At 41.2% G+C, this 15,787-nt stretch overlaps 1 protein-coding gene across 1 annotated transcript; it reads left to right on the top strand.

Moving 5' to 3' along the window:
* Positions 1-4,172: 4,172 nt before the first annotated feature.
* Positions 4,173-8,277, top strand: LOC106539208 (uncharacterized). Its single transcript, XM_087711986.1, has 2 exons — positions 4,173-4,390; positions 6,918-8,277. The coding sequence occupies exon 2, from the start codon at positions 6,960-6,962 to the stop codon at positions 8,079-8,081; it is 1,122 nt and encodes a 373-aa protein (XP_087568112.1). The 5' UTR covers positions 4,173-4,390; positions 6,918-6,959; the 3' UTR covers positions 8,082-8,277.
* Positions 8,278-15,787: the final 7,510 nt, after the last annotated feature.

The following is a 15,787-nucleotide window of genomic DNA, read 5'->3' as shown; positions in this document are numbered from 1 at the left end:
AAGTTTGCCGCCTTTGGTTCGAAAGGAAAAAAACCATTGCATGAGACTGCAGGACATTTCCCTCCATGCACAGGCTGTGGAGAAACCTATGCGCGGGTGGGTGGGTTATGTGCGCATGCATGGGGGAGGCCGCACACGCATATGCAGGTGGGTGGGGTGCATTGAGTTGTGGGCGTGAGCACACACGCACAATTTTGGCATGCCTTTACAAAAAGGTTCGCCATCACTGCCCTATAGTGACCCCAGTTAAGCCTGATGGGTCGATCTGCAACTGCGCAGATTATAAGTGCACCCTGACAAAGCAGTCTAGCAAAGTGCATACCCGGTACCTATTGTTCAGCATTTACTTCATTCCCTTGGACCAGGAAAAATACTCACCAAATTAGATCTGGCACAGGACTACCAGCAATTGCCAGTAGATGGTGCTACCACAGAGGCTCAAACCATCATGACACACAGGGGTGCATGCAAATGCACTAGATTGCAGATTGGAGTCAGCATAGCCACTGGACTATTCCTAAGTGTCATGGAACAACTTTTGCAAGGGATATGAGGAGTAGTCCTGATATCTGCTGCAAATAAGGAACAGCTCTTCAAACTCTTGAGATTCGTCCTAAACAAATGTAGGGAAAAGGGCCTTAGCGTGAAAAAAGAGAAGTATAAAATCACAATGCCCAAGGTTGAATTCCTGGGGTACCTGGTAAACGGCTCCGGGATACACCCCACAAATTCCAAAATTAAGGCTATTCAGGACGCCCCCACACCTCACAACCAGACTGAGCTACAGGTATTCCTTGGCCTTCTTAATTTTTACAGCGTCTTCTTGCAACAGAAGGCAACTATAATGGAACCTTTGCCTCGACTTTTGGGGAAGAAAGCCAAGTGGACCTGTGGCAGATCTGAAGCCGCAGCATTCGCTGCTGTCAAACGGCTGCTGTCAGTGGACAGCCTCCTGGTTCAGTACCACTAGACTCTCCCTTTGATTTTGACCTGTGACGCATCACCCTTCAGCGTAGGGGCAGTCCTCAGCTACTGTCTGCCCAATGGAACCGAGGCCCCAATCGCCTACTACTGAAGGACCCTATTTTCCATAAAACAGAACTATAGCCGGTTTGATAGGAAGCACTGGCTGAGGTGGCAGGGATCAAGCAGTTCCATGAGTATTGTATGGTTGGGAATTCAAACTCATTACCAACCACAAATCGCTGCTGAGGCTTTTGGCTGGGGACCGCCTTACTCCTGCATCCCACCTACATCACCAGTGTTAGATAGGGTGAACAGATGAGACAGGACTCAGGCTTCAGTGACAGCAACAGCTCTTTATTCAGCAACTATATACAGATCCAGCACTGGCCTGTATGACAGCTAGCCCTTTTATAGGGAGCTGCCAGATGGCTCAGCCGATCAGCTCTGAGTATTTTCCTGCTGTAATGGAGGACCTTGGTGGAGCCTATTGCTCCAGTCTCAATATCGAACAGTATGGACTATAGGAAAAATAAGATTCAACTTTCACTGTCATGGTATAGATCCCTGAAACATTATCCCTGAAACATAATTCTATTACAGGTAGTCAGACTTAAGTCTGTCCTGTTTAATGGCAGTTCAAAGTTGTGATGGTGGGAAAATGTATATTTACAACCAGTCCTCTTATTTGCAACCATCACAGTGTCCCCGAGATCATGTGTTTGCCATTTGCACACTTCGTAACTGACTTCCAACAAGCTGAGTCAATTGAGAAGCCAAAAATGAAATTGCAAGTTGCAGTCACATGATGCCTTGCTCAATAAACTACAGTGACTCACTTAATAAAAAGAGAAGTGAAGGTGTAAGTCCATTGCAATCATAAGATTTCACTTGCATTGCTTAGCAATGGAGTTATTGGTCACTAAGGGAGAACTACTTGTATATTTTACCCTAGTTCACCCCTTTCAGTTATAATGCTAAAGGTCTGTAGCTTTTTCTTCCCATCTTGATCAGATACTTCATTTAGTGACAAAGTTACAACACTAAAAGGTGCCTTATGACCGTTTTTCACACTTATATCCATTGCAGCATTCCCATGGTCCCATAATCAGAATTCAGATACTTGGCAACTGATTCATATTTATGACAGTTGCAGTGTTCGGGGCCATTTGATCCCCTTTTGTGACTTTGTCACAAGAAAGTCTATGTGAAAGCTAAGTTCACTTCACAACCGTGTTACTAACTTAACAACTGCAATGGTTAACAACTGTGACAAGAAAGGTCTTGGGCTCAATTGTGGTCATAAGTTGAGTACTACCTGTACATGCTATGATAATTTTCAGCTTTCTAAACTTTTAGAGTATTTTTGTTAAAGAACTGAACATATTCTTATATTATTGTGTTTATTTTAAAAATATTAAAGCATGCTACTGTACTATAATTCATCAATAATCACTGCCAAATGTTTAGAGCACAATGTTGATACAGTCATTGTAGGAAAAGAGGCTGGGTGGCACAGGTGGTGTTTTCCTTTTGCAAAGGAATGCATTCACATCTGAAGCACCAGAAACTGTTAAAAATCAACTTTATCCATAACACTTAAAAGAGAGAAGCCAGTACAGAGGTGTCTTACAGTAAACAGAAATTGTTTAAGAAATATAATGCTAAATCTGCATTCACAAGCGGGATTTAAAAAGTCATGAGCCAGATAGCTGAGGTTGTGTAGTCAAAATAAAATACTTTCTCATGGGAACCAGTGATGTTCTCACACCTGGCCAGAGGAAGGAGGAGTGATGTTACCAGATCAGCCGATGCTGCACTGGTTGAGCTATGTGACTGTTTGGGATTTGGGAGGGGGAGGTGTCTTTCACTTTTAATTAGGTGAAAACTGAGAGACCAGATATGTGCCAATATGATATTTCCAATAAATATAATTTATTGGAAATAAATATCGGAGTTTTGCTTGCAATGGGTCTATTACTTGGAACCCTGACAAGGAGGAAGTTATTTTACATCTCACCTTTATTATTTTTTTACAAATAACTCACAACAATGAGCATGCTTATTGCCTTGAGTTACATATAAAGCAATAAAGGTGAAATAAAAATCTAAGAATATAATAAATGATGGAAGTTCCAATTGCATGATTGATGCCACATTGCTTTTGAATATGCAGTGGGCTGCCATTTTTACTTAATCTTTATGTCCCACTCCTGCTCAATGACCCTGGAAGGCTACAACTCCATACCTTTCAAACCAGAATACAGGATACGGGAACAAAGAAATCCTGTAATGGTTCAGCAGAAGTAACCTAGCTCCGTTTTGGTGACCTGCGAACTACAGTTCTATTGGCTACATATGCCTATACACTGAATAATTAACTGCATAGGTGATCTCACCTAACGTGCCAGATTAACTAGCCTGAAATACGACTCCCGCTGGAGATGGTTAGGCCCCTTGTTGGATATGTTTGTCTTTATTATGAGTTTGTTAGCCAAATTTATCATTTTATTCTCTATGTCATATAACCATGATGGTGATCCTATGGCACGCATGGGACAGGTGGCACGCAGAGCCCTCACTGCAGGCATGTGAGCTGTCACCCCAGCTCAGCTCCACTGGGCATGCGCATGCGCCTCCCGCAGGTCATCTGATTTTCAGGTCTCTGCTGCGTATGTGCATAGTGTGGGGAGAGAGCAGGGGTGTCGTGCGAGCAGGTGTAGGGGGCACGGCACAGTATGTGTGTGTGTGTGTGTATTGCATGCACATTACATTATGGGTGCATACATCCATGGGAGCTGTTCACACGTGTCCACAGGCTTTTGGCACATAGCGACAAAAAGTTTAGCCATCATTGACATTTTATATATGTGGGTATATGCATAATTTTGCATTTATTTATTTTGTCATGTTTATGTAGTGTATATTGGAGGTGGTGATCCTTTGAGAGCTTTATGCAGCAAAATGTCAGTTTAATGTATGCTGATTAGTGTACATTCAAAGTGACAATAAAGTTATTCTAAGTCTCTATGTATTAACTAGTGTTTAAATCACCCTCTCCAAAGCAGGGCTAGCTAAGTTGGAAAATCGTAACTGGACAGATGAACCACTTTCTCTCAAAGGCACGAGGTGACAACAGCCCTCACTGTGGGGACCCATAACTATGAGCTTGCTTGCAGTTCCTGGTGTCCTCTTCTCATGACCAGACAGTAGCACTAGGACCCAGGAGCCGCTCTTGAATGTAGGAATCGTGCTCTCCCCCGGCTGGGTCCGAATGCCTCTCGGATGCCCAGATAAGACCAGCCAACCTCTTTTGTTCTGCAGCGGCCGGCCGGCTGAGAGGCTTTCCAGCAGACGCTCATCTCTTCCCCACCCGCTGCCTGGCCCATTGAAACCCTTCACTGCCTCAGATCACAATGCAAAACAGGTATTAGCTGCTCCTCCTCGGGTCCTCTAGGTGGGGTGGGTAGAGTCCTTCCTTTCAGCCAGCATAGCCCAAGGCAGAATTGCGGGGGGGGGAGGAGGGGGGGCTCTGAAAGCTTTGACCGCTTATCCGCAGGCTGGGGGCGCAAGGAGGAAGGGAAGAGAGATCTTGGATATTTGTGATGGAAGAGAAATGGTCTCATGGCTCTGAATCCTCTGCTTTTGGTGACACTGTTGGAAGAATAAGGGATAGAGAGAAAAATAGATTTCTCTTTAAAAAGTAAAATACAATTTTAATGGGACATTTCCCCCTTTTATGGGATACCACGGATCAAGACTGCTTGGAAACCTTCTCCTGTATGTTTACATCAGTGTGCTTTTTAAACCTGTCTTTCTTCTCACTGAGTTGCAGGTGTTTTAGGTGCTGGCTTGTGCTATTCCAATTGATAAAGGAAGGGACTCGGCACATGCCCAGAGGTGCTCTCTACTGTCTAATGGGGGGGGGGAGGAATACCAAAACAGCACTCGGGGTCCTTCCGGAATTTCTTAGGGAAGTCTAAAACATTTATTGGTTCGATTGTTACAAGGGCTCAGTTTGGGTTAAGCAGTGAAAGTGTGTAATTTTCTACAGCTGTGACAGAAGCTTGATCACATGATTTTAGCTGAAAGTAGTGCATGTGTTCCTTGCCTTTTCAGGTGTAGGAAAAATGTAGATTGGCAAATTGTGGACAAAAATACATTTGATGGTGCAAAGTGGAAGAGGCTTGCTTGTTCAAAATTACACTGACTGGAACATTTGCAACCTGTGTTCCCTATTTTCATTCTTTCACTATCTTTGTCTTTCCACATTAGTATTTCTAGTCATAGATCATGCGGGATTTTAGTGTCTGCTCTTTTAGAAAAGTGCAAAGGAATGGATTTCAAAACTTCACAGCATGATTTAAGATTAATCACCTAGAATTAAGAAAGATTGATTTTTTTTAAATTCTTAAAATGACAGAAATGTTTAAAATTAAGTGTTAAATCTGACACATTTCAAATTGAATGCAACTTCCAATTCTAGGCTGTATTTCACTACTAGCATCTGAGGTATTAATAGATAGTTAAAAACTGTGTAAAAAATGCATATGCTGTCTTTCCTTTAAAAGCTCAAGTTGGTGCAAAGGAGAGTCTTCTATTTTACTTTCACAATAACCTTGCAAAGTAGGCTGGACTGAAAGATAGTTATTGGCCCAGATTCTCCTAAGCATCTGCTATGTACAAGGACTGGACCTAAACAGTACAAAGACCAGATATGACAAGAGAAGCTTTGCAAATGACAATCTTTGCTATTTGGAAAGAGTTGGTACCCTCCAAACATTTCTGAGAATTAGAACTTTCAAGAATTAGGACACAAATTTAATGTCTACACCATTATAGCATCTGTAAACTACTATATTCTACTTGCAAAAATGTGATACATTTTGCAAAGTATAACGTGTGCACAAGCTTTGCAGTGTAAAGAGAAGAAAGTAAGCCAGAGTTATATAAATATATTTTGCAAATTGCCTCTATTCCTGCCTCTGGATGATGGGGCTTGTATTCCTTGCATTTTACTTGAAGTAGCTCTCTGCTCTACTTCCTTACAGAGGTTAACACAGATTAGATCCTCACTTTACTCATAAGCACCTTTCAAAAGGGGAAAAGAATCAACCATTCTCTTGTACAAACCGATTATGAAAATGATAATTCAAAATTATGGTACAAATGTTATGCTTCTTCAAATCAGCCCTGGCTCTTAGTGAATACAAGAAAAAGTATTGCACTTTTCTTAGTAAATATTTTGGTTGTGGTTTGCCAATTTTTTTTTTCAAAGTTGGGAAACAGGGACTGGCCCAAAGTCACCCACTGGCTTTCATGTTTGAAGTAGGACTAGACTCCCAGATTCTAATCTAGCACCTTTAACCACTACTGTCCTCCAGATTAGCTTGTATGATAAACAAAATCTTTCTTGTGGTTATAACAACAAATCACAGGTGTTCATGCAAATACCTTGCGGTCCCATGTGCTGCAGGTGCTTAGAGTTCAGCTTATAAGGCAAATATTCACACACAGATATTTGCATTTACAAGAAAATATCTGAACACATAATACCAGGCAGTAATATCCATGCTTGTATGCATTGCCATGCCAACAGTTTTCTAGACATTTTGAAAGAACTCTACATATAAATAATAAAAGATTTAGTTTTTATTTTAACTCATTTTGGAGCAAGCATCATACCATAAAAAGGCTGAAGAATTTTAAGTGTATTAGTTTACAAGGCATGATCTGGCAGAGTCTTGAGCAAGTTTTACTTGAAAGTAAATCCCACTGAGCCTTAGTTACATTTGGTATTACTGGGCTTTTAGCTGCTTTGGTGTTTTTTTACCACTTTAATTCTGGATGGATTATTTTGAATGTATTCTCATGACAGTGTGTTAAAGTGATTGTGTACATTTTATGGGTGGGCGTACTTCCTCATAGCTCTTACTATTCTCCCATTTCTGCAGCGATGTCCCTGTAGCTGATTGCACTCTTGTTCCTGGTGCCCAATGGAGCCATCTCACAGGTGGCATGTCAGCAGGGGTGATGGGCATCCAGCGGAGCTGCAGGCAGAGGCTCAGGTATTGGTGCCAGGAGATAGTAGTTGGCCGAGACTGGAAAACCATGGTGGTGGCAACAGGCTTGAGAACCAGGTGATAGAAAGTTGCCCTCCAGCGCCTTGGGACCACTATATGCAGGGCCCACTCAGCAGTGATGTCACGCAGGACCAAGTGGCTACAGAAGACAGGCCGCCCGAGATCTACAGCATTGCTCTGTGGGGTCCCAAGTTGCATTCTGCACTGACTAGACATAGGGGAGGAAGGTCAAACACACAAGCCTCTACTCCAAATTCTAAGCACCTGGGTCCAGCAGGAGAAGGAGATGCCACGGACGAGGGATCCCTGGTGCTGATTGATGCAGAAGGGGTGCCCCACACTGTGTCGCGAGAGGAAGTGGAGCTGGCTGGACAAATGCAGTCTTCAGAGCCCGAGTTGCTGGCTTCTGCTCCACCACCACGACAGCTGTATTTCTGCCCCATTTGCCTGCGGACGTTCCTTTACCAGTCTGACCTGGAGCGCCATAGCATCACCCATTCAGAGAGTAAGCCGTACGTATGCCGCGAATGTGGCAAGGCCTTCAAGCGTTCCTCCCACCTTCAGCGGCACAAGCACATCCATACTGGTGAGCGGCCCTTCAGCTGCCCCGTCTGCCGCAAAGGTTTCCGGGAATCAGGTGAACTGTTGCGCCACCAGCGGGTCCATACTGGGGAGAAGCCCTATCAATGCCAGATCTGTCGACTACGCTTTACAGAACGGAATACCCTCCGTCGGCATGCCAAGCGCAAACATGCCCGTGAGACCTACTATCAGCGCTCTGTGGAGGAAGGAGGGGGCAGTTGGACTACGGCAGGGGACTGGGAATCAGAAATGGTGGTAGGGAGTGGGGACTGGGCCACAGAGGAGATTGGGAGTGGCTGGAGCAGTGAACCAGTGGAAGACTGGGTTGAGGGTGGGAATCACTGGAGGGAAGATTCAGAAAGGCAGGTGGGAAGCCTGCCTGGAGCCATGACACAGATATTACAGATGGAGCACATCAAAGACAAAGACAAACCTGAGATTCAACTCCCGTAAATATGAAGAAGTGGGAGAGACAGACACTGAAGGATCTTTAAATAAGTTTGTTCTGCCATTATCTGTTGGATTAAAACTTTTTCTCTGTAAGAAAGGACATGAAAGTAACAGAAGTATCTTCTAGAACTGTTCTACAGTGTTTAAGCCTTTCAAATAGCACTGTATGGGCATCACCAAAGACTAGAGAAGGCTGTTGGGGACAGGGAATTGAGGCTGCCCCCCTTCAACATTGTATCACGATATCCAGAGCTGCTTTGAAGATAGGGGAACATTTCATGTTTTTAATTCTTTCGTAGGTGGAAATGAAACCGAGAATACTGTTTTCTTAAATTTCCTGTGCTTTCCTGAATAATTGGTAGAGAGAGAGTTGTGTTCCTCTCACAATTGTACCAAACAAAACATTGATACATGATGATCCTCTGTAAAATGAATTGCCCTGTCCACACACCTAAGCTGCTATTTGTTTTGTTTTCCTTAAAAATCAATATCGATGCAACGGGGCATATTCTGTTTGCAAGCACTAATGAATTAACATATGCAAAACAGTCCTGTCTTTTTCCCTTTTTTCATATTCCACTTTAATCAAGATGAGGGATTTAACCTCCCTCCCTCTCTCTCTCTCCCTCCCTCCCTCCCTCCCTCCCTCTCTCTCTCTCTCTCTCTCTCTCTCTCTGTCTTTTCTCTACAGCTGGATATTTACACAAACTTTGAATTCATTGAAATAAATCAAAATAACTTTTATATAACTGTTTTCATCCAATCCAGAATGATGGTATTCAGGCAAAGAATGAGCAAGGCAGTTTATGTTAGCACTTCAATGGAAGCACTAATTTACATTGTCATGTCTCATCCTAAAAAGATCTGAAAGATTGTCCTTTGAGGTAAACGTTGCCAAGGTATTATAAATTCCTACCCTAGCCCTTTCACAGAATTGTATTTCCAAGATTCTTTGAAGGGAAACAAGAAGTTATGCAAAGCTGTCACAAACTGTGAGATTCTCAGTGTTTCAATTGCAAATAATATTTACATTTTATGTAACGGGAAACATTGGGGTGTTATTTGCTGAATATTTGCAGTCAAAATTTTGAGCAGCTTTGCATTACAAATAGCTCCCTAGTCCCCTTCAAAAAACCCTGGAAATCTTCTCTATAATGTTAAGTTTTAACATTAACAAGCAGATTAAAGAAAAGCAAGCTAGGGGCTATAAGTTTACATGCACAGTCTTTGATATGTAAAAACTGAAAAATAAGGGCTGTCTAGTCATTTCAGATAATTGCCGCCAGCGGTCCAATCATGAAGTAACAGTAAAGAAATAAAAATGGTGATGGAAGTGTTTTGACTTTGGTCGAAATATACTTATGGCTTCCTGGACCAAATGTATGTTTGATAATGCCATTTCATTTCCATGAGACGATGTGCATGCCGATTATAACAAGATATCAGCATTGTGTTTCTAAGTGTAGGAGCTCAGTCTTTCTGAGAGAGAGTTGGACTCTTCTGTTAAAAGCATTTAAGGGACGTGGTGGCTCAGTGGCTAAGACACTGAGTTTGACAATCAGGAAGGTCAGCAGTTCAACGGTTCGAATCCCTAGCGCTGTGGAATGGAGTGAGCTCCTGTTATTTATTCCAGCTTCTGCCAACCTAGCAGTTCGAAAGCACCTAAAAACGCAAGTAGAAAAATAGCGACCACTTTGGCGGGAAGGTAATAGTATTCTGTGCGCCTTCAGTGTTTAGTCATGCCAGCCATAGGACCACAGAGACATCTTCGGACAGCGCTGGCTCTTTGGCTTTGAAATGGAGATGAGCACCGCCCCCTAGTGTTGGGAACAACTAGCACATATGTGTGAAGGGAACCTTTACCTTTATTAAAAGCATTAGGCTTTTGATACAAGAAAGAGGTAATTTCTGCAAAACAGAAACAAGAATACTGAACCATGAAACCTGTACTTAATGTATATGTGTTTGGTAATGCAAATATTGGTCTGCAATATTTTTCTAAAGGATAGGTTCTTCTCCTTCTAAGGCTTGCATTTCATAAGACTCTCAAATTTGTTCATGCACAATACTGAATAGCAAACATTCCTGTATGTAAGGTCAGACAGATATTGTCTATAATATTTGATTAGAAATAGCTGTCATTTTCTGTTACGCTTCTTTGTGGGCAATCCTACTTACAGACTAAATCTCCGTTTTATCCATAGATGTGTGTTGTTCGTGCCAATGCTTTTTCCTTTTTAACAAGTTTTTACTTGCACCTAAACAGTAATAATATGCAGGAAGAACTTGAGTTGAACTTGTGTGATATTTGTTCAATATTACAAGCCATTTCTTTGCAGTGGCTCTGGTGATTTCATTTCCACAGCACGGCAAAGCATTTCAGATTATTGTTTGCTGAAGACAGAGCGATAGTTCACTAATTCACAATGTGAGCCACAAATGCTTCATAACGCAGAATGGCTGTCAGAAAGATTTAGGTTACTTTTAAATGCTTGTCTGAAATGGACCTAGAGTGATGATAAAGGAGGAGTTATAGGAGTTGTAGCATCAAACAAATGTCCTTGAGTCTAGAAGGCTTTATGAAGTGACTTGACATCTGCAATTTATATAGCAAGAACTGTGTGAATTCTTCATTTATTTATTTACATTTCCAAACTCCATTTGAAGTCATAATTACTTCTTGTACCAAAAGCTGAAAATACAAAATAGGAAGCGGGAGAATTCTGTACGAATAAGCTTCTCAAAAACACACAGTATGTATTTGTACGTTGAGGTACTCTTACGTATCACGTAAGAGTACCTCAAACCAGCAAATTCAAATGAGCCATGCAACACACGTCTATTCACAAAAAGCTCTCTCATCTTTCCATTTTGTGAGGAGGGCCCAAATCATGTTCTTGTGTATAAAACGTCAAGATTTTAACAGCGCTGATTATGTCGGCAGTTATCAAGGCCATTTCTATTCTCACTTGGTATACGGTAGGGAAGGAGAAAGTATGTGCAAATTCCCTCTGTGAGAAATTATACCACTTTATATTCTACCACAAGGAATTGTATTTGGCACTGGCACCTTACTCTGTAACCAGTAAATAAGGCAAATGAACTTTTCACATTTTCCAGCAGTGAGCATATAAAAGCTCAATTCCTTTAATTGTTTTTGGGGCTAGCACCACCAGAGATGAAGATAACACCCACACACCCACACACCCACACACAGACAGCAGACAGCATCTGAGTGGGAAGAATGGAGTCCAGCTTTGCCTTGAACTACCTCCAGGGCTCTCTTGTTGCCCAGGCCTCCAAGTTATCTTTGTTGCCATGGAGACCACCTTGAGCACGGAGTTTGATGTGTTCCAAGCAGAATCTTTGTTAAAAAAAGGCCTCAAGGCCTTGGGTGTTGTGAAAGCTGCAGGAGGGTTTTAAAAAATACTATCTCACTCCTGGTGTTTTGTTTTGTTTTTTTCCTGTCTCTCCCTTAGCTGCAGCAATATGTTCAGACAAAAAGCAGAGAAACAAAATAATGGATGCAGGATTCTGCACTCATCTTAGTGCAACACACTGCAAATGGTTTCATTCGCGCCACTTTCTCAAAAAAGTGGCCCAAGACATCTGTTCCGCAGCTGGTCCAATCCATCCCCGGTCCTCAAGGATCATTCTCTATTTGAGCTCTTTTTGAATTTTGATGTGAAATAGTCAATGTTTCATATTTATTTTTTTTTTAAAGTAGGAAAAAGCATCCTTGCAGGGTTTCCTTCTGATAGCAGAAGAGACCTGCTTACATAAAAAAAGAGACTAAGATTTAAAGATGAAGGGCCTGGAAGCTAAAACATATGAAGAATTGTTGCAGGAATTGGGTTGGTCTAATCTAGTGAAGAGAAAGACTAAAGATGACATGATAGCAGTCTTGCAATATTGGAGAGGCTGCCACAAAGAAGAGGAGATCAACCTATTTTCCACGGCACCAGAAAGCAAGACAAGAAACAATGGATGGAAACTAAACAAGGAGAGAACCAATCTAGAAATAAGGAAAAATGTCCTGACAATGAGAACAATTAATCAATGGAATGGCTTGCCTTTTGAAATGGTAGGTGCTTTACCACTATTAAGGGACTGGAAAGCCACTTGCCAGAATGGTATAGGGTCTCCTGCTGAGCACTAGAAGATCAACAAAGTCCATTCCAACTCTGTTATTCTGATGCTCTTGTTCATAGCACTATGTGGGTGGAGAAACCATTACGATAGCCAAGGGGAAAGTGACCTGCCCTGGCAGAAGCTCCCTACTTTCGTTACCTACTCCTGCACTACATATTGTCTAAAGATTACAATATCAGGCTAGAACACAGGTGTCAAACGTGCCGCATCATGTTGCCATCATGTCACGTTTCGCGATGTTTTCCCCACTGGTGGAGCTGGGATAGGCGTAGCCTGCATGTGATGCATCCGGCCCACAGGCTGCCAGTTTGACACCCCTGGCCTAGAAAGTAGGGGACAGTGAGTTCAAGTCCCGCCTTAGCAATGAAAAACAATTGAGTGACCTTGGGCCAGTCATTCTCTCACGGCCCAACCCACTCAGAGGGTTGTTGTGGAGAAAATAGAAGGAGGAGGATATGCTGGATTTTGTAAAAATAATAAAGTTGGTGTGTATATATAATAAAGTTGGTATGTATGTATATATGTATATGCTGGTCTTGTATGTATGTATATGCTGGTCTTGTTGTATTCGGATCTTTTCCCGTGTAAGATTGAGATTGTCTTGGCAACATTTCGGCGAGGTCAAAACAATCTCAATCTTACATGAGAAAAGATCCGAATACAACAAGACCAGCATACCTATACCCGTGAAAATCTATGAAAACACACACAAACACACACACACGTAATAGAGCAGTAGTAGATGCAAGCCTGATGCTCCAGTCACCAATTGGTGTAATAGACATGCAGCCACCATACCCTAAAGCAGAAATAAGAATCCTATGCTCCAGCGTCCCATTCCCAAGTCCCATTTTTGTGGTACTTGCAGCCCCCACAAACTATAATTGCTGAAATCCACACCAGTTTTCTCCAATTTTGGATTAAGAAATAGATAAAAATTGTAATACAAGGCCTGAAATTAAAAATAAAACAAAATCCTAACTGTCTGTACAAACAAGTTATTTGAGGTGGCTATGCCCTTTTCATATGCTCAGACTCTTCCCAAATGCATATAATATGTGATTATTGGTCACCATAAAATTGCCCAACTCTTTACCAAAGGAACTGAGATAAAGATGCCCTAAATCTAGTGACAGCTGCTTTTAGTCTTCTATAATCCCTTTCTTTGTAGAAAAGTAGAAAGAAATATATAGCAATGAGATGTTCTTTTTGCAGGAGATACATACACATATGGTTTCTCTGCATATATTAATGAATGTTTTAGGCATATTTGAAATTTATTTCATAGATTGTAAACAATACTTTTATTTGTATTTATAATCACATTATTTGCGTATGCTGCCTTGAGAGTCTAATTTGAGGATTTAACAGTCAATTACTGTAAATACTGAAATATTAACATAATAAAATTCCTCACAGATTTTCTCTGTGAAAAAGACACAGTGCCAGTTAATGCATGTTTCAATTTGAAATGCCAGATTTCTTGATATAATGCCTAGATTTTTATGAATTTTAGAACAGGTAGAAAATTTTAAAAAAACTGGTCTGAGGAAAAAGTATATTATTTATTATATCAAAAACCCAGCAAATTTTGAAAGAATACCTGTTTTGGAAATGATGGAAAATATTTGTAATTCGGGTGGTAGAGGTGGCGGTGGTTTGTTCTTCGAGCTTGCTGTTTGGTTTCTGAATGTTTTGTCGCCAGGCTAGGCAACATCTTCAACAGGACTTCAGTTACAGCTTCTTGTTTCAGTTTCCTTCTGCCTTTATCTATCCTAAGTGGTGACATGGTCAGTTGGTTGCATAGTGTGAAGGTCACCACATGAGGAAGTGGCCAGTGCTGTCATTGGTTGGTCATCCGATTGATCCAGCTCCTTATATGGGCTTCTAGGCTGGTTCCAGATTGATATGTTTGTTGATTGACCTATTCGTTGAATACCAGACTTTGATGAATTCGCATGCCTGGCTTGTGGTGGCATGGCCAATGATTTTTTTCTGTCCCAGTTGAACTGGCGCTCCTCGATCCCAGCATGGGTCAAGAGCAGAGATTTGTGAGAGGAGGAGCCAACATCGCAACGATACGGACTTGCGGTCTCGATGCTACGAGACTGCAGCTGATACTTTTGCGCTGGGTGGTCCAATCGGACCTAAACCGTCTCGCAGAGATGGTGAACAGGAAGAATACGTCTTGCTGAACTCAGGACATCACAAAGTCCCTGATGGATCCAAGAGAAGTTCTTCAAGCCGGTAACAAAAAATCCAGCCATTAGGCTGATGAAGTCGGGGCAGCTCCAAAATGGAAAGATACAGAAAAAGAAAGTGTTTCCAGCTGGTGAGGAATTTTTGCCGTTTTAAAAGAGACTGCCTATAAAAAACTTAGTTAATTTGAATTTGAGAACAGAAGAAATAAGCGGTGTAATTAAGCTTTGAATGGTTTTGGACAGTGGGTTATCTTACTTTTTAAATGCTATGTTCATGGATGGAATTTATGCCTTTTAAAACGAATGGATTAAGTTTTCTTCTTCTATTTTTTTCTTTTATTATTATTCTTGTAACCTATGGACTAAAATTTTACTTCTTCACTACTGTGGGTGTTTTTCCCCTTTTCTTCTCTAACCCATTCAAGAATTTGGCTTTTGTATAACTTGGAATATAAAAAAGATACAAAAGGAAACAAAGAAAATTGTTACAACAGAGGGAAAGAAAAACGCTGCTGCTCGGAGGCTGGAGGTTTATGTATTAGAAACAAAGCACTTTCCTCACTGATTATTCTGGCTTGGCACTTCATGTTCTCACTGTTTGTTTGTTTATAGAGGGTGATAAGAAAAGCATACAGATGTTCCTTTGAAGTATATCTTTAACCAGAGAAAAGTGAAAATAAGACCATTGTGAATTTATGTTTAATCTTGTAAAAACCTTCTAAGCCAGAGCAGCAGTATTTGTCAGCTGGAGATAATGGCACAACTTCAACAGCAGAAAGAAAATTTAAGCCTGCTAAAGATATTGTTAGAAATTCAGAAATTATCAAATACATTTGAGAGAACAGAGAAGAAATTGGAAAACCTAGAGCATCTAACAGTAAAATATGATTAAGAAGTTGGAGATGTTTATCAAGTGGAAAAAGTGGAGGTTGGAGTCCTAAAAACCGAAGAGGAAAATGACCATAAAGAAATTAAATCCACTGATATCTATGTTTGTGTCTGGAAATGGAAAGAGTGGAACACTGAAAGAGGAATTAAATGGAGGGGAACTCTACCCCAGATGGCAAGATACAGAAGAAGAAAAAACAAAAGAATTTATGGATTTAAAGAGGGAAATTTTATTAGCAACATCATTGGTACCACCACCAACAATTAAAGATGAGCTGATTAAGGAAACAGAAGAAGGGCATCAAAATTACATGAGAGACTTAATAAGCAATGAGTTGCTAAGAGGAGTCCATACAAATTGGTTAAATATATGATTAGAAGACTGATACCACAAATGGCAGAAGATATGAGACTGTTTTATTACTAGAAAGATACAGGTTGATAGATGGAAGTGCATAATTTAAAATT

Source organism: Thamnophis sirtalis, unplaced genomic scaffold, assembly GCF_051295495.1.
Source record: "Thamnophis sirtalis isolate CommonGarterSnake01/CBP01778 unplaced genomic scaffold, rThaSir2_p1.2 scaffold_4, whole genome shotgun sequence".
Taxonomy (NCBI): Eukaryota; Metazoa; Chordata; class Lepidosauria; order Squamata; family Natricidae; genus Thamnophis; species Thamnophis sirtalis.
The sequence above is the reverse complement of the archived record's forward strand: the minus strand, read 5'-3'. Positions and strand labels throughout refer to the sequence as shown.